Here is a 24,743-nt window from a genome sequence, read left to right as displayed (position 1 = left end):
CAGAAACAGCCTTTCCAGTTTTCCTTAACACGCACCACTCTGGGGGGAGAGGAGGAACCCCAAAGGCACAAGAGAGCGGCTGCCAGGAGGAGGCCCAGCGGCTGCTTGGCCTCCTGGGAAATTACTGTCCCACCTGAGACATGTTGCCCCAGCGTCTGTGGAGCTGCCGTACCTCTGCCGCTTTGGGCCCTGCCCCTGTGTCTCCCCCAGCTCCGCTGTCGATGTCCAGCACAGAGGCGGCTGCATCCAGAAAGGCTTTTGCCGGACGCTGGGTCTCTGCTGTGCCTGCAGGGCCACTTTGCTCTTCGCACCGCAGCTCTGGAAAGCAAAAGCACGTGCAGCAGCGCGACTTCTTGGAAGTCAAGAACACCTAAGCAAAGCCCAGCCGAGCCCTACACCACTTGTCTCGTCGGCGTTGAGGTTTCTGGCATCCCAAGCCCCAGTGTCTGTGACAAGCCTCAGTCCCGCCTCCTACCTGTGCCCCTGTCCATGGGTGCTGGCACCTCCTCGGCTGATGGAGGGGAGAGGCCGGCCACCTCCTCCCCAAAGATGTCCCCGCAGTTTTCAATGAGGAACTCCACCAGCACGTTCACCTGCAGACATCAAAGCCTTGGTCTCAAGCCAGGTGCCTGCAGACGTGTCAAGCAGCCTTTCCCACTGCTGACCCTTCGCCTGCGCAGGCGGCTGCGGCTGGGGGTTGCTCTTCCAGGCACCCAGCCCACCAGCACTGGCCCAAGGGAGGAGGCAGCCAGGGACCTCGCAACAGCCAAGCTCCGATGGGCCGGGAAGGCAGCACTGGCTGCTGGGTAGGGCGTACCTTCTCGGTCACCGCCAGCATGGCCTGCAGCGGGAGCAGGTCCTCGTTGGGTGGGCTCAGCAGGTTGGGCCCGACGCAGATGGCCAGGTTGCTGCAGCTCATTCTGCTGGTGGCTGCGTTGTGGCCGATGTGCTGCAGCAGGGCCATCAGCCGCTTCAGGAGGAGGAGGTTGGCCGCAGGCAACTTGTCAGCCACCCTGAGGGAAGAGGAAGACAAGGCTGATGAAGCAGAGGGTGCCCACAGCCGTCCCTGCAGCTGGCCCCAGGCGGGTGGGAGCCAGCGGCCGTGTTGCACAGCTTTGCAGCTGCCCGAAAAGACAGCTTTCTGAGGAGCCCGTGCCTTTGCAGGCAGGTCCCAGAACTCTCCCGGTCCCTGCTCACCAGGCAGGCTGCTGCCCACACTTACGCTTTCAGCTCCTCCACCTTGGCCTGCTTGCTGGCCCTCTCCATGGCTGCCATCCAGTCCTCGTAGAGGTCGACGACGAGGAGCTTGGTGGGGATGCTTCGCAGGAAGTCCTGCAATGCCAAGGGCTGCAGGTGAGCCTTTGAACGCTGCAGGCCAGCCAGGAGCTCCTCCAGCTGCAGGTCAGAAGTGCTCACCTTCAAGATGACGGCCAGCAGCAGCACAGGCTGGCTTCCTACGTCGATGTCCTTGCCGCGGTCCAGGGCCTCGCGCAGCTGCCGAAGTTCTGTCCCACCGGCAGCTCTTCGGAATATCCCCTCCGTTGCTGGTCCTTGCTGGTGCAGGACAGCCAGCAGCTCCTGCAGGAGAGGCAGGAGGCCACTTGCTTGGCTGAAGAACCAAGCGGTGGCAAGGACCAGAGCTCTGCCCCAGACGTGGTTGCCTAAGGGCCACAAAGGGTCTGGGACCAGAAGCAGGTTCTGGGGGTGCAGAGCCCAGTGCCCTGTCCCCGCAGCTGCTGGGGACACGCAGGCCCTCTCCAGAGCAGCCGGAGGGACGGCTGGGGACCCCGTCTGTCCAGGCTGGCTTACCTGGATGGGCCGGGGCAGCGTGTTGTCCTCCCCACAGAGGGCTGCCAGGGGCTGCCCAAAGAGCGCCCTGCTGCAGCTGGAGCCCGCCTGCCCTGGCGCCTGGGCAGCGGCCGGGGTGCGCCGCAGGGCGAAAGGCCAGGGCAGCCCCATCCTCCTCCTGCTGGTGCTGCTCCTGCTGCTGCTCCCTCCTGCTGCAGAGGAAAACAGAGTAAGACACCACCAATGGAGACCCCAGGCCAGCGGTCCCAGCGCCTGCCCTGCCCTGCGCTGCCCTGCCGGCAGCACGGTGCTGTGTGGTGCGGCAGGATGGGCAGGGAGGCAGCAGCTGGAACCGCGGCTGTGGCTCGGAGGTGTTGACTTAGAGGCTCTTGAGAGCCATCGTGCCACGGGGTCAGCCTGTGCCAGCCTTCGCCCTGCCCTCCTGCAAGCTGCGGGCAGCAGCAGAGGCTCCGTGTCCCCGCAGAAGCATATCCAGCAGGCACTGCCCAGCAGTTGTCCTTGTCCGTCCAGGTGACATCCTTCCGTGGGCTGCCCAACCTGCATGGCGACACTCGGGACAAGTGAGCACAGCATTGCAGGAGGTTGCCTTGCTTTCCCAAACTCACCTGGTGCGGGGCAAAGTCCCCCTGCGTTTGCAGATGGGGCCGTCGCAGGCCCTTGCTTGGGATGAGCCTGCAAGAACCAAGAATCGGGCTGTGCTTGGAGAGCAGCCCCGCAGCAGAAAGGGCCACCAGCAGCCTGAGCGCGGCAGAGCTGGGACCCTCTGCCCTCCCGGGCTCTCTTCCCCATGTGGCAGGGTTCCTCCCAGTGTCACCAGTCAGAACGTGCTGGCGTGCTGCTGGCTTCCCAAAACTCTCTGCTCCCTGAGTGGCACCATCAGACCCCTCTGTCCCTCCCGCACAAGGTCACCCCAGTCCCTGCGCATCCCGGTGCAGCCAGAGGCAGGTGCAAGGCAGCCATTCTCACCTCTGCCTGTGCCTCCATCAGCCTCTCCAGGCTCCTGGCGCGCAGTGTCCTCCACTGGGCAGGAGAGAAGGAGGGGAAGAAGGTGAGCAGCCATGGCTCTGCTGCTCGGCTGCAGGAGCAGTGCTTGGGGACAGGGCCCAGAGCAGAGAGACACTCACGGCGTGGCGGCGGCTCAGCTCCTTCTCCAGGAGCTTGATGGATGTCAGATGGGTGACGCGGGCTCCCGTGCGTCCTTCTGGTGTCCTGTGCACCGGGAAGGGAGAGGGAGAGAGCTGGGTGAGCCCCAAGCCGTCTCTTGTCTCTTGTCAGGCAGCTGTGCCCGAGAGCTGCTCGCAGCCACGGGGGCACCTTCCCCAGCTGGGGGCTGTGTTCCCCCGTCCATCCAGCTTCTCCTGGAGCATCCCCCCGGCTTACCCCAGCAGCGTGGCCACCCACAGCTCCTTCAGTGCCTGGGATCTGCAGATAGAGAGGAGAGAGAGCGTCAGGCCCTGCTGCCCCCAGCCCTGGGCAAAGGTGGGTGCCTGCACAGCCCTGTGCTGTGGGGCAGGACAGGGGCGCTGTCCAAGCCCTGGGTCGCTCTGTCCTGCCTGAGCGGCTGCATTTGCCCTTCCCTTCTGGGGACCAAAAGGTGACCAGGGGATGCAGGATGGGGAAACATCCCACATCCCTCCCTCCCTGCCAGCGAGCTGCCTGCTCCCTGCCCAGCTCTGCACGCAAGGCAGAGGCCTGTGTTCATGGGATGGCGTGGGCACGGCTGGGAACCTCTGCTGCCCGACCACGACTCACCCAAAAGTGGCGATGCAGGAGCCGGTGGGCCAGGCGAGGATGACAGAGGTGCTGTCCTCATCGGTGCCTTCCTCCTCCTCCTGTCCATCCTGCCCCGCAGCCTCCTTCCCGCTGCTGAGCACCCACAGCTGGTCCAGCGCCAGGCGGAGCTGTGGGCGCAGGCTGGTGCCATGTCTGCAGAGAGCAGAGGCGGGCACTGAGCTGGAGGGGGGGCTCCTTGGGCTGGGTCCCCACGCGCAGAGCCCTGTCCCCCACCTGCCCTTGGGACGGACGTTGGTGCCTCCAGCACCGAGGGGCCGGGGCCTGGGGCTGGTGCCAGGGTGTCCCTGGGCCGGGGCTGGGGGCAAGGATCTGGGCTCTGAGGGTCTTACCGCAACTTGGCGACCACCAGTTCCTCGTGGAGGAGCAGAAGGCGCCTCTCGCTCCTCTTGCGGCCCCGGGTCAGCCGCACGTCCGCGCTCAGCACCGGCTCGGCGTCGCTGAGAGCCTCCCTGCAGAGCAGAGAGCGGCGGGCATGAGCAACGCCAGTGCTGCGTGGCCCAGCTGTGCCCGCGTGTCCCCGAGCCCGGGGGGAGCCCACCTGGAGCCGCAGCAGCAGCTGGCCTGGCCCATCCTGCCCGGGAGAGGAGGGCCCTGGCCGTGCAGCGAGGAGGGGGCCCAGCCGGCGACGGCGAGGCTGGGAAGCGGGGTGCTGGTGCTGTGGCAGCGCTGCTGGGCCAGAGGCTGCCTCCTGCCAGCGCCGCTGCGTGCCAGCACGGCTCTGCCCTGCTGCCTGTGGTGGCCGTGGGCTCCCCGTGACCAACGGTCTGAGCCCAACGGAAAGTGGGCGGGGGCCTGCGGGGCGGGGCTGGGGCCCTCTCCAGTATGGCCGGGCCTGCCTTGCCCGGGGGAGCCCCGAGCAGGACAGGGCAGGGGGCAAGGGCCACCTCCCTGCGCCTGCGGCCAGCGCTTTGCCCTGGGGTTTGGACAGGGCCCTGCTCAATAAAAGAAGCCGTTTTTCCTAGAGATGACCGTTGTGGCCTGAGGCAGACTCCTCTTGGTGGAGGCCGGCCTAGCGGTCGGAAGGCCTCTGGCACACAGGCCGTGCCAGGCCTCAGGCCCCAAGGCGCTGGAACTGGAGCAGGCCCAGCAGGAGGAAAAACTTCCATTTTTACCAAAAGACGGGGGGGACTAGCAGCAGTCAAGAGCTGCTCGTGTCCTGCCAGGCGCCACAGGGAAATGAAATGTGTGGTGAGCTTCGGCAGGAATTGTGGTGCCCCTGGAGCACCACCCTTGCTTGGGAAGGCTTTATTCCACCTGGGTGCTAAGGCTTCACCCTTGGCAATCAGGGCTGGATGAGCGCCACACAGGAGCCCTTGCCCTGTTAGCCATGACCTTCACCCAGCCGGTGGCCGACACGGCCAGGGGCGAGTCTGTGGGGTAGGCCGTGACCATGGCAAAGAAGGGGAAAAGTAGTCAGCTTTTGATGGCCCGTGTCTCGTTTCACTGTTGACCCTAAGCAATGCCTTGCTTCAAACAGAAGTGATTCAGAGAGTTACACACCCGCCCTGTTCAGGAAAAATGCAGGAAATCAGAGACATCTAGCAAATTCTCTTGTGGCTGTTGTACACTGCAGCAAGAAGCAGCGTGGGTCCAGTGGCTAATGCTGGAAGGGGAATTCAGCACTTCTGGGAAAGGGAGATAAAGGCACTCTTGTGGGCCAGGCTGGGATTGGAGAGCCTGGGTGGGTGTCTGGGGTCCCAGCTTTCCCGCAGTGCTGACTGTGGTGCCTGCTGCTTATTCTTCCCTGCAACGCCGGTTGCATCCACCTGCTGGGGCTGTGCTTGGGAAGGGCTCCGGGGGTGAGCAAGCCCATGGGAGAGGCCTGGGGAGAAGCTCTTCTCCAGAGATCTACCAGAAACTGTCCAGAGCATCCGAGAGGATGCTCTGTATGACAAGGGAAGGTGCCCGTTGGTCCAATGTATGAGAGCCTGCAGGGCTCCCATCAGGGTCCTTTGACCTACCCATCCTCCAGCCAGCAATCCAGGTGCTGGGGGGTCCCATGTAGGTCTCCTGAGGTACCCTTTAGCCCCGGGCAAGGTGTCGTGCCTCAGTGTGTGCTTGCAGGGCATGTTTCCTTCCTGCTGACAAGGGCGGAATTGCAGTTAAATGCCCCTGGGCGATCCCGAGCCAAGCAAACTTTTTTCTATGGGTCACACTGCTTTGCAGTCCATGTGTGTGGTTCAGCTCCTGCATGGGAGCTGAGGACACGAGGTGACCTAGCTCGGAAGCTGGCCACTCTTGCTCCAGGCAACTCCAGTTGCTTGCGTTTTCCTTCAGCTTCCCCAGCCTGATCATCTCCACTGTCACCTCCTCCCTGTCCTACAAGAAGTATCCCTATCCCAGCCATTAGGACAGTGGCACAGCACTCAGAATCCAGATCACTGGTAGAGAAGAAGGACAGAGGAAAAGAGAAGTTCTCCTTTGAAAGAAATCCTTCTTTGTCCTCCTTTAGCTACTAGTGGATGAAAAAAAGGGGGACAGAATTTCAGGCCAGCCACAGCACTGGCTTTCAAGCCTGAGCTTGTCATCTCATGGCTGTTCTGGAATGTGGTACAGTGAAAGGAGAAATAGAAATGGCAAATTTTCCCCCTCGGGGCGATCAAATGCTGGCAGAGGTTGCCCAAGGAGGTTGTGCAGTCTCTGTCCTTGGGGATCTTCAAAGGCCAAGGGCACACAGTTCTCAGCAACCTGCTCGAGGCGAGCGTGCTGGAGCAGAGGGCTTGGCCCAGAGGACCTCCACGGGTCCCTTCCAACCCCACCCTCCTGTGTGGCTCTGTGCTTTGCTTTTGCCCTGGCGGAGATCTTCAGGGACTTTGTGCTCCGTTTTGTGTTGCCTTAGGGCTACGATGTGCTGTGGTTTGGGGGCAACAAGGTCAAGTATGTCAGAGGTCAAGCGAGTTAGTGTCAAAGTGTGTTACTGTTATGGACAGAATCTGTGTTTGTTGGCCCTGTGTTCCTGGGGTTATGGCATTTTTATCTTATCTTGTGATCTGTGTGGTGGGTTTTTTTGTGGAGAGTGCCTTTTTTCAGCTATTTTGCCTTTGTGGGGTTTGGATGGGGGCCATTGGTTTGTGTATGAAGTTTCTTCTCGTTGTTTTTCTGCTGTGCTGGTGGATGGTGGTGTTTTTTCTGTCTTGAAACCATCGTTACTGGCCTAATAGATCTCCTGCAGGTCAGGCAGTGTCACTTCTGGCGTGGTCTGACTCATTTCTGGTGAGCTGGTAGGTAGGTGTGGAGGACTTGTGGTCCCTCCATGGAGAATGACTGCTAGAGGACTAACAGGCAGATCTGTGGAGGGGTGAGAGGACCGCTGGCCCATAAGTAGTGACTGTCAGAGGACTCAGTGTACTTGAACTAACGTGGGCTTCCAAATTCGTGGTTATCTGTCCTGCATTGTGGAAGAGCCATGGGAAGTCACCAGCCACACGGAAGGACAAGGGGGTTCCCAAGGCTACGTGGCTTCTTGGGTTTTGCTTTTGAGTAAGAAAGTCTTATCTCTACATGAGTACAACTGTGGACAGTCAATTTTGCTGACTTTAGAAAGCAGGGAGTAGCACTTTTGTGCTGTGCCTCACATGGCTGCCAGGGCAGGGTGAGAAGCAGCAAGAGAATTCCTGCCTGGCACCTTCTCCAGGGGAGCTGTGCTGCACTTGTCAAGGTGAGGTTTTTTTTGGCTCTATATGATTGAAAATGTGAGGGGTTAATTTTCAGATCACAGAAATTAGGGAGCAGAACATTTGTGCTGTGCCTCACATGGCTGCAAGGACAGAGTGAGAAGCAGCAAGAGAATTCCTGCCTGGCACCTTCTCCAGGGGAGCTGTGCTGCACTTTACCCATAGTGAGGGTTTTTTCGGCTCTGCATGATTGCAAATGTGAGAGGTCAGTTTTGTCACCACAGAAAGCAGGGAGCAGAACTTTTGTGCTGCGCCTCACATGGCTGCCCAGGCACGGTGAGAAACAGCAAGAGAATTCCTTTCTGGCATGTTCTCCAGGGGGGCAGGGCTGCACTTTCCCAAGATGATTTTTATTGGCTCTTAACGACTGCAACTCTGAAGGGTCAATGTTCTCACCACGGAAAGCAGGGAGCAGCACTTTTCTGCTGTGCCTCACATGGCTGCGCGGGGACGGTGAGAAACAGCAACAGAATTCCTTCATGACACCTTCTCCAGGGGAGCTGTGCTGCACTTTGACAGGGTGAGCCCTGGTTCTGCATGAGTGCACAAGGTTTTGGTCAATGTTCTCACCACAGAAAGCAGGGAGCAGAACTCTTGTGCTGTGCCTCACATGGCTGCCCGGGCACGGTGAGAAGCAGCAAGAGAATTCCTGCCTGGCACCTTCTCCAGGGAGCACTGCTGCACTTGGACAAGGTGAGTTTTTTGGGCTGTGCATTATTGCCACTGAAAAGAGGTCAGTTTTCTCAGCACAGAAACAGGGAGCAGCACATTTGTGCTGTGCCTCACATGGCTGCCAGGGCAGAGTGAGAAGCAGCAAGAGAATTCCTGCCTGGAACCCTCTCCAGGGGAGCAGCCCTGCACTTTCCCAAGCCATGTTTTTTGCTTCTGTATGAGTTCTAAAGTGCTGTGTCAATTTTCTCACCACAGAAAGCAGGGAGCAGTACCCTTGCGCTGTGCCTCACATGGCTACCATGCACGGTGGGAAGCAGCAAGAGAATTCCTTCCTGGCACCTTCTCCAGGGGAATTTCCCAGTTCCCAAGAGACTCCTGGCACCAGCTGCAAGGGGGCTCCCAGCCGAAGGGAATTGGGGTGGGAATTGGTGATGTCTCCTTTCCTTAGGCATGTTAACACTTTGGAATAACAATTGGATGCTTCGCTTCTGTTGCTCTTTTATCATATTGCTCACAGTAACTGCTACTGGTTCCTTTTATCATATTGCATGCTATTTTCTTTTATTGTAATATAAGAAACTGCGTTTGATATATTCCATCATTTGATATATTTGATAGATTTGATTATATTTGATGTAGAGTTCAGCTTTGCTGTGTATCCAGTCAGTCAGCAAAACATAATTTGGCGTAGTCGGCATCGTATGAAGTAAAACTCTCTCTATTTAAGAAAAAAAAATGTTCCTCGACTTGCTATTGGCAGGTGGGAACCATTGCCTTACGGTGTTTGTGCCAGAGTGGTCTGGTGGTGCTGGGCAGTTGGGCCGTGCCAGGGACAGAGGGACGGGGGCAGGGGAGGGGGCGGGGGGGAAGGGGTTTAGGGACGGACGGGTGGGAATGGATGAAGGTGTTTAGGGATGGAGCGGGGTGTGTGGGGGCGGGGCAAGGATGTGTGTTTGTGGGAGTGGGTGTGGGGGGGGGTGGGGGGTGGGGGGAGGTGGGTGTGTGTGTATTGATAAACCGGGGGTGGGGGCGTGGGGGGGGTTGAGGGTGTGTGTGTTATTTAGAGAACAGATTGGGGGGCCTGGGGGAAGGGTTTTAGGGACGGACGGGGGGTTAATGGAGGCCTTTAGGGAAGAACCGGGGGGTTGGGGGAAGGATTTTAGGGACGGGCCGAGGGTGGGGGAGGGCTGGACCAGGGTCTGGGGGAAAAGGTTTTAGGGACAGGGCGGGGAGGTGGAGGTGGGGGATGATTTCAGGAACAGCCAGGGTGGAGGAGGGGGTCAAGGGAAGTCTTTCAGGGTTGTTTGGGGGGAAGGATTTTAGGGACGGATGTGGTGTCTGGGCGGACGTTTGATGCCACCGTATAGATTCCACTGTATATACGTTTATGTCCAGGGATTCTGTTAAGGGAAGGCTGCTGGCTCGGCAAAGGGACAAGATGTCTGAGCTCCCCAGTTACCACACTGATTTGGTGTGTAGCTCTACGTTAAACACACCTGCGCACAAAGGTTAGGCCAAGCTGACTCTCTAAAGCTGTTAGAAGTGACAAATTAAGGGACCTCTCATCCAGGGAGTCAGCCTTGGGAAGGATGGGGAATAAAGAATGGATGGGGAAAAGATCTCCATTCTCTTCAGTGATGCAGAAAGAGCCTCTGGGTGAGGACGTTGTGGCCACAGGAGGAGACAAGCCGATAGAGTGCTGCAATCCGCAGAATGTTGGTTGGAAGTCGGGCAGAGGTAATTGTTGTGGGGGGAGATCGCGACCTCTGACTCAGATAGCCCCCCGAGAGAGGGCAAGGCCCCGCTTGGGGAGCATGGGGAGCTAGTAAAAAACCTCAGCAGTGCTGTCTGAGGGTGTGTGCTCATTTGTATTAAAGCAAGAAACTTGTAACCCATCCTGTGCCTGACTGAAAATGCATGTGTAATGCGCTATGAGTGTGCAAGTGCTCTGCTGTCCATAGTGCGTGCCCTCGAGTAACTGGGTGAGCACGCTCAGAGGAAACATTCCCCTGTGCTCCCAGCACTGCCATAAAGAATGCCTGCCTTCTGAAACTTGCAAGCAAGGCTTAGAGGGTTTCTCTCCATGACCGACTTTATGGCATCATTCCCACCATACTGGAGAAAGCAAATCTTTTATTGTTTGGTGGTGAAAGCAGCTTGGGCAGTGTCACTGATGTGCAGCACTTTTTTAACCTCAGGTCTAAAGTGCCACCGGTCCCACCGTGGGGTACATCCTTCCTCAGGCTTTCACCAAACGGAAAGGATGCATCAAACCCACCCCACAAACACGTCCTGCACTTTTTTTATCTTTCCTGGAACGTGGGGACATGACCCTGCTGGGCCATCAGTGCCACCTGCCTGGGAGCCAAGATGGTGCCTTTGCATTCCAGGCTAGGAACTTACCTTCTTTTTTTCCTTTTCAGTGACTTTAGAGCCATCCTTAGGGAGGCTGGTTAAGCTGGTTTACTGCACAGCTGGTCGCCAGTGGAGGGAAATGGTAAGCTCCGCTGTTGCCTTTGGTGTTTACTTGTTACTGTGTCGCTCATTTGAGTGATCTTCTCATGCCCCGGCAAGCAGAAGCTATCACGCCACTTTAGGCCTTGGTCTAATAGTCATGCAAAGCAATATTGAAAGTCATTCTGAGGTCTGGAACAGGCCCCAATATGCATTTTATAAAAGTGCTTCTTGGCTGCTGTTTATCTTTGTATGGGGTTTTTTCCCATTTCCCCAGACTGCTGAAGCTCTGAAAGGCGCCGATGAGCTGCTCTCCCTCAGTTTGCTCCTTTGCCTTTGGGGACTGCGGTTCATGTTTTCTTCATGGCCTTGCAGAGGAGAATATCCATGAGTACACCACCTTGTTTTTTTCACCTAAGCTAATTTCAGAAACTGCCTCCTTTAACTTAAACACGAAACTCTTCTTCACCTCTTTGTGCACTTGTAGAAAAGCAGGGTGGGGTGGGGGGTGGGGGTGTCTTCAGGAAGTGCCTGCAAAAGAGCCTTTGGGAGATCCTGTCCCTTGACTCACATGTGGGGTAGTGAAGAGTCTGAGAAAGTCATGGGTGTTTTGGTGTTCACCTAAGCAGGTTTTCGTTTTGGTTTTTTTCTTTTTTCTTTTTTATCTTATGTAGCTTATGTCACCAGGTAGTGACAGCCTGGGGATGACAGGAGGGGACAGCAGGCAGTGGCAGTGTGGAGTGTGACCAGAGGGGACAGTAGGCAGGGACAGGCCTGGGGGTTACTGGAGGGGACAGCAGGCAGTGACAGCCTGGGTGGTGACAGGAGGGGACAGCAGGCCATGACAGCCTGGGAGGTGACAGGAGGGGACAGCAGGCCGTGAAAACCTGGGGATGACAGGAGGGGACAGCAGATTGGGACAGCATGGGGGTGACAGGAGGGGACAGCAGGCCATGACAGCCTGCGTGGTGACAGGAGGGGACAGCAGGCAGTGGCAGCATCGAGGGTGACAGGAGGGGACAGCAGGCTGTGACAGCCTGGGGGGTGACAGGGCACGGGGCGGTGACAGGCTGGGGGACAGCAGGGACACCGGCGGCCCAGGCGGGGCTGATGAAGGCCCCTCCCCCAGGGGCGCTGAGTGGCCCCCTGAGCCCCTCTGTCACAATGCGGAGCCGCCTGGGTTGCCATAGCGAGCAGCTTGGCCTGGCAGCGCTGGTGCGAGGAGGGAGCGGAGGCCGAGCCAGGGCCTGTCCCCATCGTCCTCCCACCGGGGCTGCGAGGAGGAGCCGGCGGGCTCAGCCCGCGCTGCTGGCCCCAGCCCCTCGGTGGGCCCTGACCTGCTGTGGGGGCCGCGAGGCCAGCTGCTGCGTGAGGTGCCACCGCGGAGCGGGCACCGCCTGGCCCCGGCCATGTCGTGTGTCCACTACAAGTTCTCCTCCAGGCTGAACTCCGATGTGGTCACCTTTCACGGCCCCCACATCTCCCTGCGCGACCTCAGGCGCCAGATCATGGGCCGCGAGAGGCTGAAGGCGACCCGCTGCGACCTGCAGGTCACCAACGCCCAGACCATGGAAGGTGCGTGGGGGCGGCGGGCGCGGGGACCGGGGACCGGCCGGCTGGCGATGGCACAGGCGGCCAGTGAGGCGGTTGGGCCACGGCCGGCAGCGGTGACTTGTGCTGGGGCCTCAGAGCTGCTCTTCCGTGGTTGTGCGCTGGCAGCTGCCGTCAGGGCTGTGTGCGCAGCCAGGCACAGCAGCGTACGGGGTCCGTGTGCGACACCGCGCGTGGAAGAGGTTTGGTTTCTGGGAACCCTTCTAGCTAAAACGATAAGGGAATGTGGGACAATGCCTTGTCATCACAGACCTGCCAGATTCCTTTGAAAGCCGGCAGAGAAGGCTGAACATGATAGAAAAGGAGTGGGTGGCTAATTTAAAGGGGAAAAAAAAGTGGGTTTGGTGACTGAAATTTGTCTTCAGCTACTTTTACTCCACCGCATTGGAAAAGCGGTGCTTGGCTGCTGCAGAAACTGCTCAGTAGCAACGTTTTGGATCAAGAGTGTATCTGTGAGTGAGAATCTATGCAGACCCTGGAAAGCCATCTTGTAGACGAGTGTTCTGTCTAAAGTATACTTGGCATTTCTTGCTAATACAGCTTCTTTGCTGCACCATGCTACACATTCATTCAGATGCTATTGAGCATCATTTCTTCATTTCTTTCAAACGGTGCATTTTTGTCGTGGTACTGCGTGTTCAACGGTGTCAGGGCAGTACTGAAGTTTTATGGCAGATCAGTTATGGTGAATATACCTAGAAATGTTCTTAGAGAAACCCTAAGTTCTTTTGAATCTGAGAAATGGTGCTTGATTCTCAGAGACGGTAATGGTTTTGTATTACTTAGTGTGCTGTTTCAGTTTGGTAATCTACCGTCTGGCAAAGCTTGCATGTGATTAAAGACTTTGGAATATGACTTGTCAGAAATACAAAGACTTGGAAACCATCTCCATTCCTTAAACATTCAAATTTTATCGGTTGGGGTTTTTTTTCTTTTTTCCTGTGGTTCTGTGACATTCCCACAACAGTCTTGTCTTTACAATGTGTACTCATAGGATTTTTTCCTCTTCCTCTTTGATGTATTAAAACTTAAACAGAATAACATGCCTGCTGCGGTAACTGTAACTTTGGCTCCAGCCTTTCAAGTGGTTGGACCTAAAGACGCTGTTTACCTACAGATAGGTAAAGTAGGTTCAGGAGAGTATCTGTGAGCAGACTTAACAGCACGGTGTTAGGGGTCTTGGGGGTGTTACGGGATCGCGTGTCATATACAGCAGTAGAGACAGACATGCAGGTAGAGGCAGACGTACAGGTTGTGACACAGATGCTTACTGGAACTTTTGTAAGGGTGTTTTCCCCGTGAAAATGCAAAAATCCCCCAGCGGTTGTCAGAGCAAAGCTAAGGAATACATTTCGGTGTCATTTATGTGTATGCCAGATTTTGGGGTTTTATACATAACCGTGACTTTCCGTTTTTATTGAACAGCATCTACGTGCTTAAAGTCACCTTCAGAAGATGAAGGAAAGAACTAGGCCTGGATGCTCTGCCTAAAGGGGGTTCTTGGAGATCCTCCCTGTGGAGATATGGTAGTGGGTTTTATAACTTTGTGCAGGAGTCCTGACTAAATGTTGGCATGATCTTGGAAAGACCCTTCAGTGAACCTTGAGTGAAGATGGCCAACTTGTTCAGAGTTTTCCGAGCCGCGTGATCACGGAAATCTCGTAATAGAAGCAATGCTAATAGAAGCTAAAAGTAAACAGGATTTTACACATCACTGGGGGGAAAAAAAAGAGATGGTGGACTCTTTTTGAAGATGGTGGGAAGGCAAAATGGATGGTTGGGATGTGTTTTAAAAGGTGGGAGGCGGGGTGGGGGTGTCCTCTTCCGTGCTCGCTATTATAGAGACATGTTCTAGGGTTTTGTAAGCTAACAGGAGCAAAAGCAATGAAAGTTAGATCAGGAAAGAGCCTCATGTTTTAGCACTCTGCTTTAGTGACTTTAGAGACCATTTTGCTGTTGGCATTGAAACGATTCAAAACAAATGGAAAAGATTTTGCTGCTTGTGTTTGACTATCAGACCTGAAGATTTCTGGAAAGGTACCGTGAGTGTGTGGACATGATAAAAGCATTGCGCTGTGTGTAAAATGTTGCTTTTCTATCCGTAAAGGGTTCCCTGAAGTGCTATGTCATGACATATTAATATCACTCTTACGAACTGACTGATGCTTTCTCTGTATTGATGTTGTTTTCAGAATACACAGATGACAATGCCCTGATTCCAAGGCACTCATCGGTAACTGTTAGGAGAGTCCCTGTTAGAGGAGTTAAAGCTACCGGCAAGACAGACCTTGGGTAAGTAGCCATAACGCGTTGTGTTCTTTGGGAGGGGTTTCAGTGTGTTCACCTTCTTTGTGGCTGTTGGTTTACGGAGGCATTCCGGTTGTCTCTTTCTTGTTAAAGCTGCTGTTAAATTGTGTTGTGACAGGGCAGATTTGAATGTATCTGTCCCAAAGCAGACTTAGATTTTTCAGCCTGCTGGGACGTGGCATTCAAAGTCCAACAGTGGTAGCTGTTCAGACGTTTGAATTGGGTTTGTTCTTGGGGTTGGTTTTTCTGAGAGTCAAGTTCTCCATCCTGTTTCCTCTATGCAGAGAGATTCCTTATTGCATGCTTTTGCTTGTATTGCTTTTAGAGTAAACGGAGAGACACATTGCAGTGTGAACTGGTAATTGGTTCCCATCTGCCAGCAGTCCGAGTCCCAGTGTTTGACTGCTTCCTTTGTTTGGGGGCGGGGGGGGCAGGGTATTCTTACACCCCAGAGGGGTGGGGGTGGCGGGGCTGCATGCTGTCTCCAGAGGAAAGACTGAGAGTGGCCAGCTGGCAAACCGTGCGAACAAGAAGTTTCATTCTTAAGTGATTCCTATTAGTTTCCTAAAGACAATGCCTGTGTCGGGCAAGAGAAAAAGAGCAACGTCCTAAAGCGTATTGCCTTTTGTGCCAGGACGGTGAAGGAGCAGTTGATCTTTTCCAAACCTGAAGCTCAGAAAGCAGTTGAGCACATTCCCAAATGTTAGTAGTTACCTTTCTAAGTTTGATTTCACCCTAAGCTGCTCTCTGTGCTCCAGGTATTATTGCTGTATTCCTCAGATTTATGGAGGACAGAGAATCTGATTACAATTGCAGATATTCAAATGTAAGCCTGACTACAGCATTGTTGCTGTCATCGATGTATTCGTCCAGTCCAGTTCTGTATCAGCTGCATCAGCATGGTTTGAATGGTCATGTTTTCCAGCCTTCTTCAAGACAGACCTCTCCTCCACCATTAGTAGATATTATTGACTTGTGGTTATGCCGTGTCTTTCTAATGTTAGTTCTCAATAAATAAAGTATACCGGCGAGTTTCAGTGTGTCTCAAACAAACAGTACAGCAGCATCCTAGTACCCATGAAGCATCTGCAAGCAAACCCCCCTGAATTTATGTGGCTCTCCTGTAAGCTTTGGGCATATTAGTGCTTTCAGGCACTGCCAAGAGTTTCTGGATGCCACAGCACTGTGCTGCTAAGCATGGCCTTGTTTGGGGGGTTAATTTAGATCGGGATGCTTAGTGCTGTCTTGTCAATATAGCCTCCATTTCTGGTTGGATGACACCCTCTCCTGGTGTTGGAATGCTGCCCTAAAATGAGAGGCTAGGTGCCACTAGCATCAAAGATCCAAGAAGCACCTGCACGTGGGGATAAGGGATGAATGCCGCTGCTCTGCTAAAGTTGCAAATGGATCAGGCAGGTCAGCTTTCTATTCCTTCAGCTGGAACCATTGTGGAAACAACTGGTAGAGTTGTTAATGTTTGGGAATGGTGAATGCATGCTGTCATGGTGGAGAGGCCTTCAGGAATGTGTTAGTCACCTTGTAGTATCTTCCTCAAGGCAAGTGGATGAAGAAACCATGGTGTGGTAATCTAAAGCTTTTCCTCGCGCTTCCTCATCTTCAGGAGGTACGTGGCTGTACTTGCAAGCCTGGTGGTGGTGTAGCAGTGGCAGGAAGTATGAGCCTTTCTATTTGTGCAGGACTTGCACAGCAGCCTTTGGGTTGCCTCTGCTCGTGGGACGCTTTGGATGAGGTATGAATTGTTTGTTAACTAGATGGGCGGTTGCATGTTTGATTCATGAGTAGCATGCAGGTACAGACCAATGAGTATGTGGAATCTCGGCAAGGGCTTGTGTGTCATAAGTGTTCCCTAAAATATTGTAGCATGTTCAAGATGATCTTAAAGGAAGTTCTGGTAATCAAGACTTTTTTTCTTATTTTTTTAACACAGGCCTCCTCGATCTCAGAAAATCCTAGGAACTGCTTTCAGGTGATGTTTCTACTGCTATTTGTAGTCACTTTAGGCTAAGTATGGTAGGTACCTGAACACAGTGCTTGGGCTTCCACTAAGAAACACTTTTCTACAGACAACTGTTCTCGTTTTGTCAGAGGAGTGTAGAAACCAAAGTGCTCTATCTGGTACCTATTTGTGGTAGTGGGGCTATACAGATTGCCTGAAGGTGCCTTCGTATTTGGATGGCTGACTATTTAAGAACAGAAAAATGTAGCACAGTCTTCACAGTTTTGGTACTTAGAGAGCAGAAAGAAAATATCTGAGGACTTCTTCTTGCACTGCTGTATTCTGTATCTTAGAGTCATTGGGGGCAAAGAAGGAATGGGATTTTGGGTTTTATTTCAATTGCACTGAATGCACCAGGAGAGCACACTTTATGTATAGAAATAAATTTCCGTATTCATAAGACTACCAGTACACAATGTTTTGATGTTCAGGTTTTATAAACTGTTCTCCCTGCTTTATGTTGGTTGCGAGTGCTTTATTTTAAGTTCTGATCATCTTTCTTTCTTCTTCTAGAAGTCGAACTGGGCCAGCGAGTAGAACATCAAAAGAGGTATGTAAAAACACAAGCTGAAACTTTTTGCTACATGCTGCACCTAATTCTAAGAAATGTAGCCTTGTACTAATTTTTTAATATATATAAAAATATATAAAATATATATGTTTTATATATAATATTTATAATATATATATCTCAAACATATTTTCCAGTGAAACATAGTGTATGTTGTAAATCCAATGTATTTGATTCAGCATAGTGAAAACTGAGCAATGCCAACATTTGCGCGGTTCTAATGTGAATAATGGTATTTGTGCCTAGTAACGCATTGCATTTCGTACTGAATAGGCTAGAATATTTCTTGTGTGACTGTGTGTTGTACCGATAATGTATGCTCATTTTTAGAGCTTGTAGGTTCAAGGTTTGCACCACTGAACTTGGTGCCACTCTTCAGTACGCCACCACTTTGAATTTACATTTGGAAAAGGGGCAGCATTTTTCTTCCGGTCAGAAAACACTGTTGTTCTGCTGCTAAGACATGAATAAGTAACTCGAGGAGACACTTGACTAGTAATGGCCTAGATCTCCACTTGGCCCTTGGGGGGTATGCTACATGCAACGATGCATTTCAAAATAGCCCTCATAGTACAAACATTACTTTGTGGTGGTGGTTGGTTTTCATCTGTAAGTATAACTGCTTGTTCTTCACTAGAATGGAGTGAGGCATTACATGAGCTCTAGGTCACTGGATCTGATCACTTTGTAAGCTCTTAGGATAACTTAATCTAGAAATTCGTGAACTTGGGGTCTAATGAAAGTAAATGAAAGACAGCGCAAAAACTATACTGCATTCATGAATCATACTTGTGTGCATTTAGTAAATGATGAGCTATTAACTGATTAATTTATAAACTGCACTGACAATGTTTCCTGTAGTGACACTTCCTACTCAAATAAACGGAAATAATTTTTTTAGATCCTTTCGAGCTGCAAATGGACAGCTTCCTTAACCCTCCGTCTTTTAAGCAGTTGTGAGCATTTGACAAGGGTCCCCCTCTGAGGTATTCTGAGCAATAGGTTGATCTCAGGAGGGGTTGGTTGCTTTAGTTTCTTCTCATTAACAACGTAGGCATACTTAAGCTGTTTAAGGTTTGGACTTTGTTTTGAACAAGTATAAATTCCACTGGCTTGGAGGTGGCTCTTCCAGTGACACTCAGAGGATATAGCGCAGGCTTTCATACAGCAGTAGGGGTGAACTATTGCTCTGTTTTGATTGTAGAACTTGAGTATGTGTTTAATTTTTCTGAATAGATTGGCGACCCTTCCGCACCTCTTTCTCTGGCCCAGCTTATTAAGGTATGCTTAGATGTACTTGCTTGTGAAATCGTGTTAAAAAGAAAGGGGTGGGTGTGGGTGTGTATCCTTGTATTTTCAAACCTTACACTGTGCTCTCTAGCTGGATAACTGCTGTAATATGAGCAAAACATTAATTGTTAATAATTCAGAGTGTTTCTCCTAACTTTAAAATATTACTTTGATACTATCCTGTAGAGAGTAGTTCCCAGCTTGGGAAGATGGAAGGGGAGCACCTTATTGGCCTCAGTGTAATGCTGCAGTGTTACTCATCTGCAAGACACAAAGAAGCAGCACTTCAGAAGCTGTTTACCATTTTTCATACGTCCCGCTCATTGTTCATTGGAAACTAACACCATTTTTACAGCAGGATTTAATTGGCTGTAAGTCATGGACATTTCTAGGGCCTTTGCAACAGCCGGAACAGACGTGTTTCTGGAACATGGACAATTGCATGGCTGTTTTTGAATTTTCAGTCATTACAGTTACAGATCCATTCTTTGAATGGTGCGGGACTGCTTGAATTGTGGCATACAGATAGAGGACGACGCAACCTAATTTGTTTACATGCAGACTGTGAAAAGTGTGCAAGTGCACCTAATTGTTGATAGGACTGTGCCAGTGTTTATGCGAGGCACATCAGCAGACGTGACCGCCTGAAAGCATATTTTGTAATGGAACTGCTTGTATTTTGTGCTCAGCAACGTGTAACGTTGTCTGGGGAAACACTAGTGATTGCACTTGGTGAAGAGGCGTAGTGCTAGCCACAGAAGTGATTAAAAGCATAGTCTTTAAAGTTACAAAGACTAGAGAAGGCAGGGCCTAACGCAGAGGAGCTAGTTCTTTCCTCTGAAAATGAAGGCCAGAGCTCATGTCCAAGAGAAAGAAATCCTTCCCACTGGGAACGTCTTCCCTCGCTCGCTGCATTTATTTATTTTCTTAATAAATTTAATTGTGTTAATTAACATTTTGCGGCAGGGTGGGGGTGGGGGTGGAGGTGTGTGCAGAATTAGTTTGGGAAGCAGCCACCAAAAGACATTGGTCTCCCTCAGGGCTGTCCCTTGGTTCTGTAAAGTCATGTGAAATTTACTCTAAAATGTGGAAAACTGTCCAAGCTTTTGAGAAATCCAAAGATTTCAGAAATACGGAGATAGGTAACAAAGCAGCTCCGAACTGTTACCCTAGCCTCTTTAGTGCAGGCTGGCACAGGAGGCAATGTGTAGTAAGAACTTTTCTGCTTTGTTATGACTATGTATTGAATGCCATATTTGAATGGTGGTCTGTTCCTAGAAATGTGTTGTGGGTTTTGGATGTGTTTTGTAAACCATTTGGGTTCAGACAAATCAGTCAAGTGTCTATAAAAGTTCTCTGCAAATGTTACTGGAAATGATTTCATAGATGGAGATCTGGATTATGTTCCTGCGTATATGGAACAGCTAGATGAAATAACATGTGGAAACTAGTTGGTTGCTTTCGTGAGTGAATGCGTGTAAAAAGGAAAACATGAGCAGTTGGTCTGTAGGATAGGTGCTTGAAGTTCCAAATAATTTACAGTCACCCCCTTTGACCCTGCTTGTATCTGGACTAGTGTGTAATAGAAACATTTGAAGAAGTACTGTGTAAAAAAAAAACATCTGGCTTCCATAGTTCGAAGATCTAGTTCTGCGTAAGGTTTATATTACAATTTGCGTGTTAAAAGGACAGTGACAACTGGAAAAAAATTGTAGTTCAGTCACTTCCTATGAAGAAGCGAGTGGCGGTGGGGGAGGGGGCGGAACCGTGCGGTTTGGACTGCCTACAGCACATGATGGTCAGATGTCTGCTGAAAAGAATCTTTTCTCTTGCTGAGGGATTATAGAAAGCTTGATTCCTTTTAATGCTTCTGGGTCTGAAGCTGAATTTCAGCAAGCAAAACCAACTGCCACGACTCTGAAGTTGTGTGTCCTTTTGACACTGCAGAATGTAAATACTGCTACTTGCACACATCTTTCTCAGTTAAATGTACCATGGCTAGCTTCTTTGACTAGTCTGGAGCTTAAAGACCAGCTTCAAAATGCTGGCTGGTGGGCTTTTTTCTACACATAGCTTCAGTCCGCTTGGACAAAACTTGGATTGGCTTCACAAGTCTTTATGTAAGGTACAAAGAGAGCCTATTTGTAGCCTAATGTGTGTGTCAAATAACCATTACCTGTTAAACAGACTGCCAACCTGGCTGAAGCCAATGCTTCCGAAGAGGATAAGATAAAGGCGATGATGATACAGTCCTGCCATGAATACGATCCATCCAAGTAAGTATCAAATGTGATCTTCAAAGGTTATGGAAAAAGTATGGAGATGTTTCTTTTAAGAAGAGAGACACATGCATACCTTTTCCTTTTTTTCCCCAAACCTTCTAGTTACTTGAGGGAACCCTTGGATCTGCCTCCACCATCATCCAGTTGCTTTTGCTGTGGAAAACCTGGCCACTATGCCAAGAACTGCCCGGTAAATAGGGTAAGATTGGGGCAGGCCTCTGGTGTTACCGAGCTTTTAGGGTTTTTTACCTTGGCATTTATGTGACAAAGACATGAACACTCCCAGTAAGAATTGTTTCTCTCGGGGCGAGATGTTACATGGCAATGTTGCAAAGCCCTCCCAAATTCAAGGGAAACTTGGAATTCTAAATGTGAAACTTTTTTTTTCTCTAGGTCACAGACATTAAAGATGTCCATAGATCTTTCTCAGTGAACTTTCATACATATTTGTATCTATTTCAATAGTACTGGAAATGTTCCTGGTTCTAACTCTTTCTAATGACAGTTCAAAGTTGTTGGTATTTCCTCTAAAAACAAGAGGTTTCTGTCGACCCCGTCTATTGAGTATCTGTCAGTTTTAACTACAGAAGCCTCTGGCTGAATATTCATGCCGTTTAACATCAGTCCCTGAATGTACGTGCAGGAGGGATGAATTCAGCCTTCCTATATAGATGTGAATGTAAGTTTCCATGGGGGCTGATTTGGAGACCCTGAATTAAGCTCTCACACGTTGCCCAGGGGCTTTGGAGGGGGAACAGGTTTGTGCCTCTGCTCTGAGCGGACGGTGAGCAAAGGGCTGTTTCACCCTGAAGGGTCCTGAAGTTAAGCCAAAGAATGACGACTGGGTTCAAAACTCTGCTCAAACCTGTGGTACGTCCTGGCTATGCTCGTTGGGGAAAGCAGGAGTTTGAGTCGAGCAGCCATTATGTTAGGTAAAAGGAGGGGATTAAAGGCTTTCGCTGCTTAAAATTATCTCTGAAACGTCATTTTAAGTGTGCGTCTGAAGAGGAGAGATGTCTGCATTTCTGTTCTCAACAGGACAAAAATGTGGAGCCTGTTCGCAGAATTAAAAGGAGCACCGGAATTCCAAGGAGTTTCCTGGTGGAGGTGAAGGATCCCAACACAAAAGGTGCCATGCTGACAAAGGCTGGGAAATACGCAATACCAACTATTAATGCGTAAGTATGGAATTAATCGGACCGACCAAAATGCGAATGAGAGCAACCATGCGTAAATGTCTGAGTGGCAATGCAGCCGAGGTGGCCAGCCTTTAATTACGAGGGAGGAAGCACTACCGTCGTATCTTAACCTTAAAATCTGCAATACTTTCCCATATTGAAATAGAGTAGTCCTACTGTTCATGCCCCGGGAAGCTGGCTGACCTTGGGGTATGCTAAGAACCTGTATTTCTGCAAGGCATTTCAGTAGTGTTTCCAGCTGGCATCATTCTCTCTGAATGCTCATTTTGCTTCTGGTTTATGTTTCAAAGGCTTCTTGCAAAATTTAACAAATAGCCCTTGGACTGAGATTTCCTCCTCCTCTGACTTTTAACAAATCTCATGTGTGAAATGGGCTGAAGTGTTCCTGTTGCTATAAACTAAGAAATTACTGCTGTGTGCTGACAGGAGTGGCTGTTGGAAAGTGCACTCGGTAGCACTTCCCTTTTTCTGTCATGGATCTCCTGTTGTAGAAGCTGTAGCACAGACTTCTTTCATTTACAAAATGAAATTACTTGGGGACGAACTTTACCCTGATCCAGCAATTTGCACTTACCCTCTGGCAAAGGAGAGGTGGGATTCCTTTCCCCTGCTCTCTAGCTGTCAAGCAATTATTTTTCTAGTCTGAGCTCATTTCGTAGTTGATCCAACGGATGGGAGAGTTCTGCAGAAGGAAAAATGTTCCCCCCTCCTTCTTCTTCTGATAGTGTGGCTCTAGAGAAGTCATTTAGCGTAAACGCCTACGTTGTAGAAAGCCAATGTGGAGTGAGAAGACTTCCATCTATTACCTTTGTTTGATAAAATCCAAAGCTTGGAAAATTTTTCCTTTCCCATCTTTCACTTTTTTCTTTTTCCTTCCCCACCTGCCCTCCAGGGAAGCTTATGCTAGAGAGAAAAAGGAAGAGCCACCCTTTTTACCAGAGGAGCCCTCCTCCTCCTCCGCAGACAGGCCTGTTCCAAACGAGTTGTTATGTCCCATTTGTAAAGATCCAGTGACGGATGCAGCACTTATTCCATGCTGTGGAGCAAGTTATTGTGATGAATGTAAGTGCGTAATGTAATGTAAGGAGTAAACTCCCCTCCCGTGTTTTTTAATCCAAAACACCACATCAGATCTTCTGAAAGCAGGAATAGGAGATCACCTGTGCTACCAGGTCTATTTCATACTTCAGTACGCCTGGAGTAGGAAAGGCCTCTTCTCCGTAATGGGGGGAAAAAAAAAAAAACCCAAAGGCCAAAGAGCTTTTTTCCCTTTCTGTGTATCTAATCAAATCTTCTTCACATGCGGAAGGTCGAGTATGAGAAGACTGCATAATTGTGCAGGTGAATACAGTATTAGATATGGAATGCACGTAGTTTGTCCACAGCTCTTTCTCTCATACACAACTATAGAGCCAGCTCTGGTGACTGACTCTGGTCCGCCACAAACAGGCAGTCGGGCATTTAATCTACATTCTTTGCCACAGGAGTTGGTTAAACCTTCAAAACTCGAACCGACTCATGGCTTTTTGAGATGTGCTTCGTTCATTAGCCTTGATGTTGGTGGCTTCTTGCTGTACTCGGTAGTAGAAAAAAGACTAGTCCAAACATCAGGACACAGCCCACTCTATGGTCTTCAGCTGTTACAACAGGGAAATGTCAAAACTGTATAGCGATTTGCTGCATACTGGGCATTTTTTACACTAATGAACATTTATAGCTTCATGCTCTCCATTCAAGACCATATCCAGCCATTAATCGTCTGTGTGTTCTTATAATTGATGAGAACCCCAAAGATTTCCCTACTTTGGCTGAAACCTATTTTGACGCTTCTAATTACACACAGGTATTAGAACAGCTTTACTGGAATCGGAGGAACATACTTGCCCGGCGTGTCATCAGACAGGTGTTTCTCCTGACGCTTTAGTTGCCAACAACTTCCCGCGCCAGGTAACGTGGTGACTTTTTCATCAACTGTTTGTAAGGAAAGTCTGTTTGTAAAAAGCTGAAAGGGAGGGAATTATTGACATCTCCTTAAAGAAGGATAAACTGAATAAGGCTGCATTTACTTTTCAAATGCATTGTCTGTTGTTACAGAAGCTGACAACTCTTTAGAGATAATCAGGCAAACTCAGGTCAAACTTTTGTCTAAACATGCTTGCCTGCCTCTCAGATTCGCTGTTAACACTGAAGTCCTTTAACTACAGATACTCTGAGCTACCAGTACTTAATAGCAGTGTTTCATGTGATGTGTTCCTATCTCTGTGTGCTGCTTTACTCTAGGCTTGATAGCATGTACAGGACTATACAAGTCATTTTACCCTGTGGAGGCTTTTCTTCATCTATTGTCATCATAATCTGACACTTTGATCTTTTTGTCCATGTTCTTCTGCCTCTAGGCTGTGAACAACTTCCACAATGGAACCGGCTACACAACAGGGCTCCATAAGGAGATTCAGCAGCAGCAGCAGCAACAGCCGCCGTCACCGCCTGCACGACCACTTGTGACTGTGACACCTGCTGCTCAGGTGACTGCCACCAAACTTTCTAAATCTTCCTCTCTGTCAGTCAGCGGTCTGTTAAGTTTTATTTCAACATATGCTTTTGAAATACAGTATTTATTAGAGCTTATTTTCCAACTGTTTGCATTTATTCACAAGGGCTTTCCGGTTCCTGTAGCAAGACAACCGGCAGTACCATGTCTTCTGGGCCCCCAAGAGCAAAAAATACCCACACCTGGTGAGTGACCGTAACTTTAGAATTTCTTCTAAAAAAATTATCTTCAGATGAACTGAATGGGATTTATTTCTTTTTCCTCTCCCCACTCCAAAAGGTCATCCGATGAGAGCCAGTGCGGTTCGCTCAGCAGGTGGCAGACCAGGCTGGGGACTGTAAGTATTTCACAGAAATTCAGTCTCTGACGACTTGTAACCTGTTAAACCAGGCTGTAACACCTACATTACTTCTACAGTAGCTGATTTATAATGAAATGCGTATGCACAGATAGCTGTGGAGAATACAAGTGGCAATTCATTTTTAAGTGGCTCAGCTTGAGTTGGCTCTAAC

At 50.6% G+C, this 24,743-nt stretch overlaps 2 protein-coding genes across 2 annotated transcripts; both read left to right on the top strand.

Annotated features, from left to right (window-relative positions):
• The first annotated feature begins 11,812 nt into the window (after nt 1–11,812).
• On the top strand, nt 11,813–16,909 carry LOC129785004 (E3 ubiquitin-protein ligase RBBP6-like). Its single transcript, XM_055812030.1, has 3 exons — nt 11,813–11,978; nt 14,207–14,306; nt 16,852–16,909. The coding sequence occupies exons 1-3, from the start codon at nt 11,813–11,815 to the stop codon at nt 16,907–16,909; spliced, it is 324 nt and encodes a 107-aa protein (XP_055668005.1).
• A 229-nt stretch (nt 16,910–17,138) lies between these two features.
• On the top strand, nt 17,139–24,522 carry LOC129785003 (E3 ubiquitin-protein ligase RBBP6-like). Its single transcript, XM_055812028.1, is given in 10 exon segments — nt 17,139–17,154; nt 18,114–18,190; nt 20,387–20,475; nt 20,584–20,680; nt 21,520–21,659; nt 22,573–22,742; nt 23,524–23,627; nt 24,077–24,205; nt 24,357–24,416; nt 24,511–24,522. Coding segments are annotated over 10 exon segments (894 nt in total).
• Nucleotides 24,523–24,743: the final 221 nt, after the last annotated feature.

Source organism: Falco peregrinus, chromosome 8, assembly GCF_023634155.1.
Source record: "Falco peregrinus isolate bFalPer1 chromosome 8, bFalPer1.pri, whole genome shotgun sequence".
NCBI lineage: Eukaryota > Metazoa > Chordata > Aves > Falconiformes > Falconidae > Falco > Falco peregrinus.
Note: the sequence above shows the minus strand (reverse complement) of the source record. Positions and strands in the feature narration are given on the sequence as shown.

Bases quoted from the DNA above. Each gene is read 5' to 3' on its own strand.
- LOC129785004 (XM_055812030.1), top strand. From the start codon at position 11,813: ATGTCGTGTGTCCACTACAAGTTCTCCTCCAGGCTGAACTCCGATGTG. The intron at 11,979-14,206 runs GTGCGTGGGGGC...TGTTGTTTTCAG, and splicing joins CAACGCCCAGACCATGGAAG to AATACACAGATGACAATGCC. The intron at 14,307-16,851 runs GTAAGTAGCCAT...TTCTTCTTCTAG, and splicing joins ACCGGCAAGACAGACCTTGG to AAGTCGAACTGGGCCAGCGA.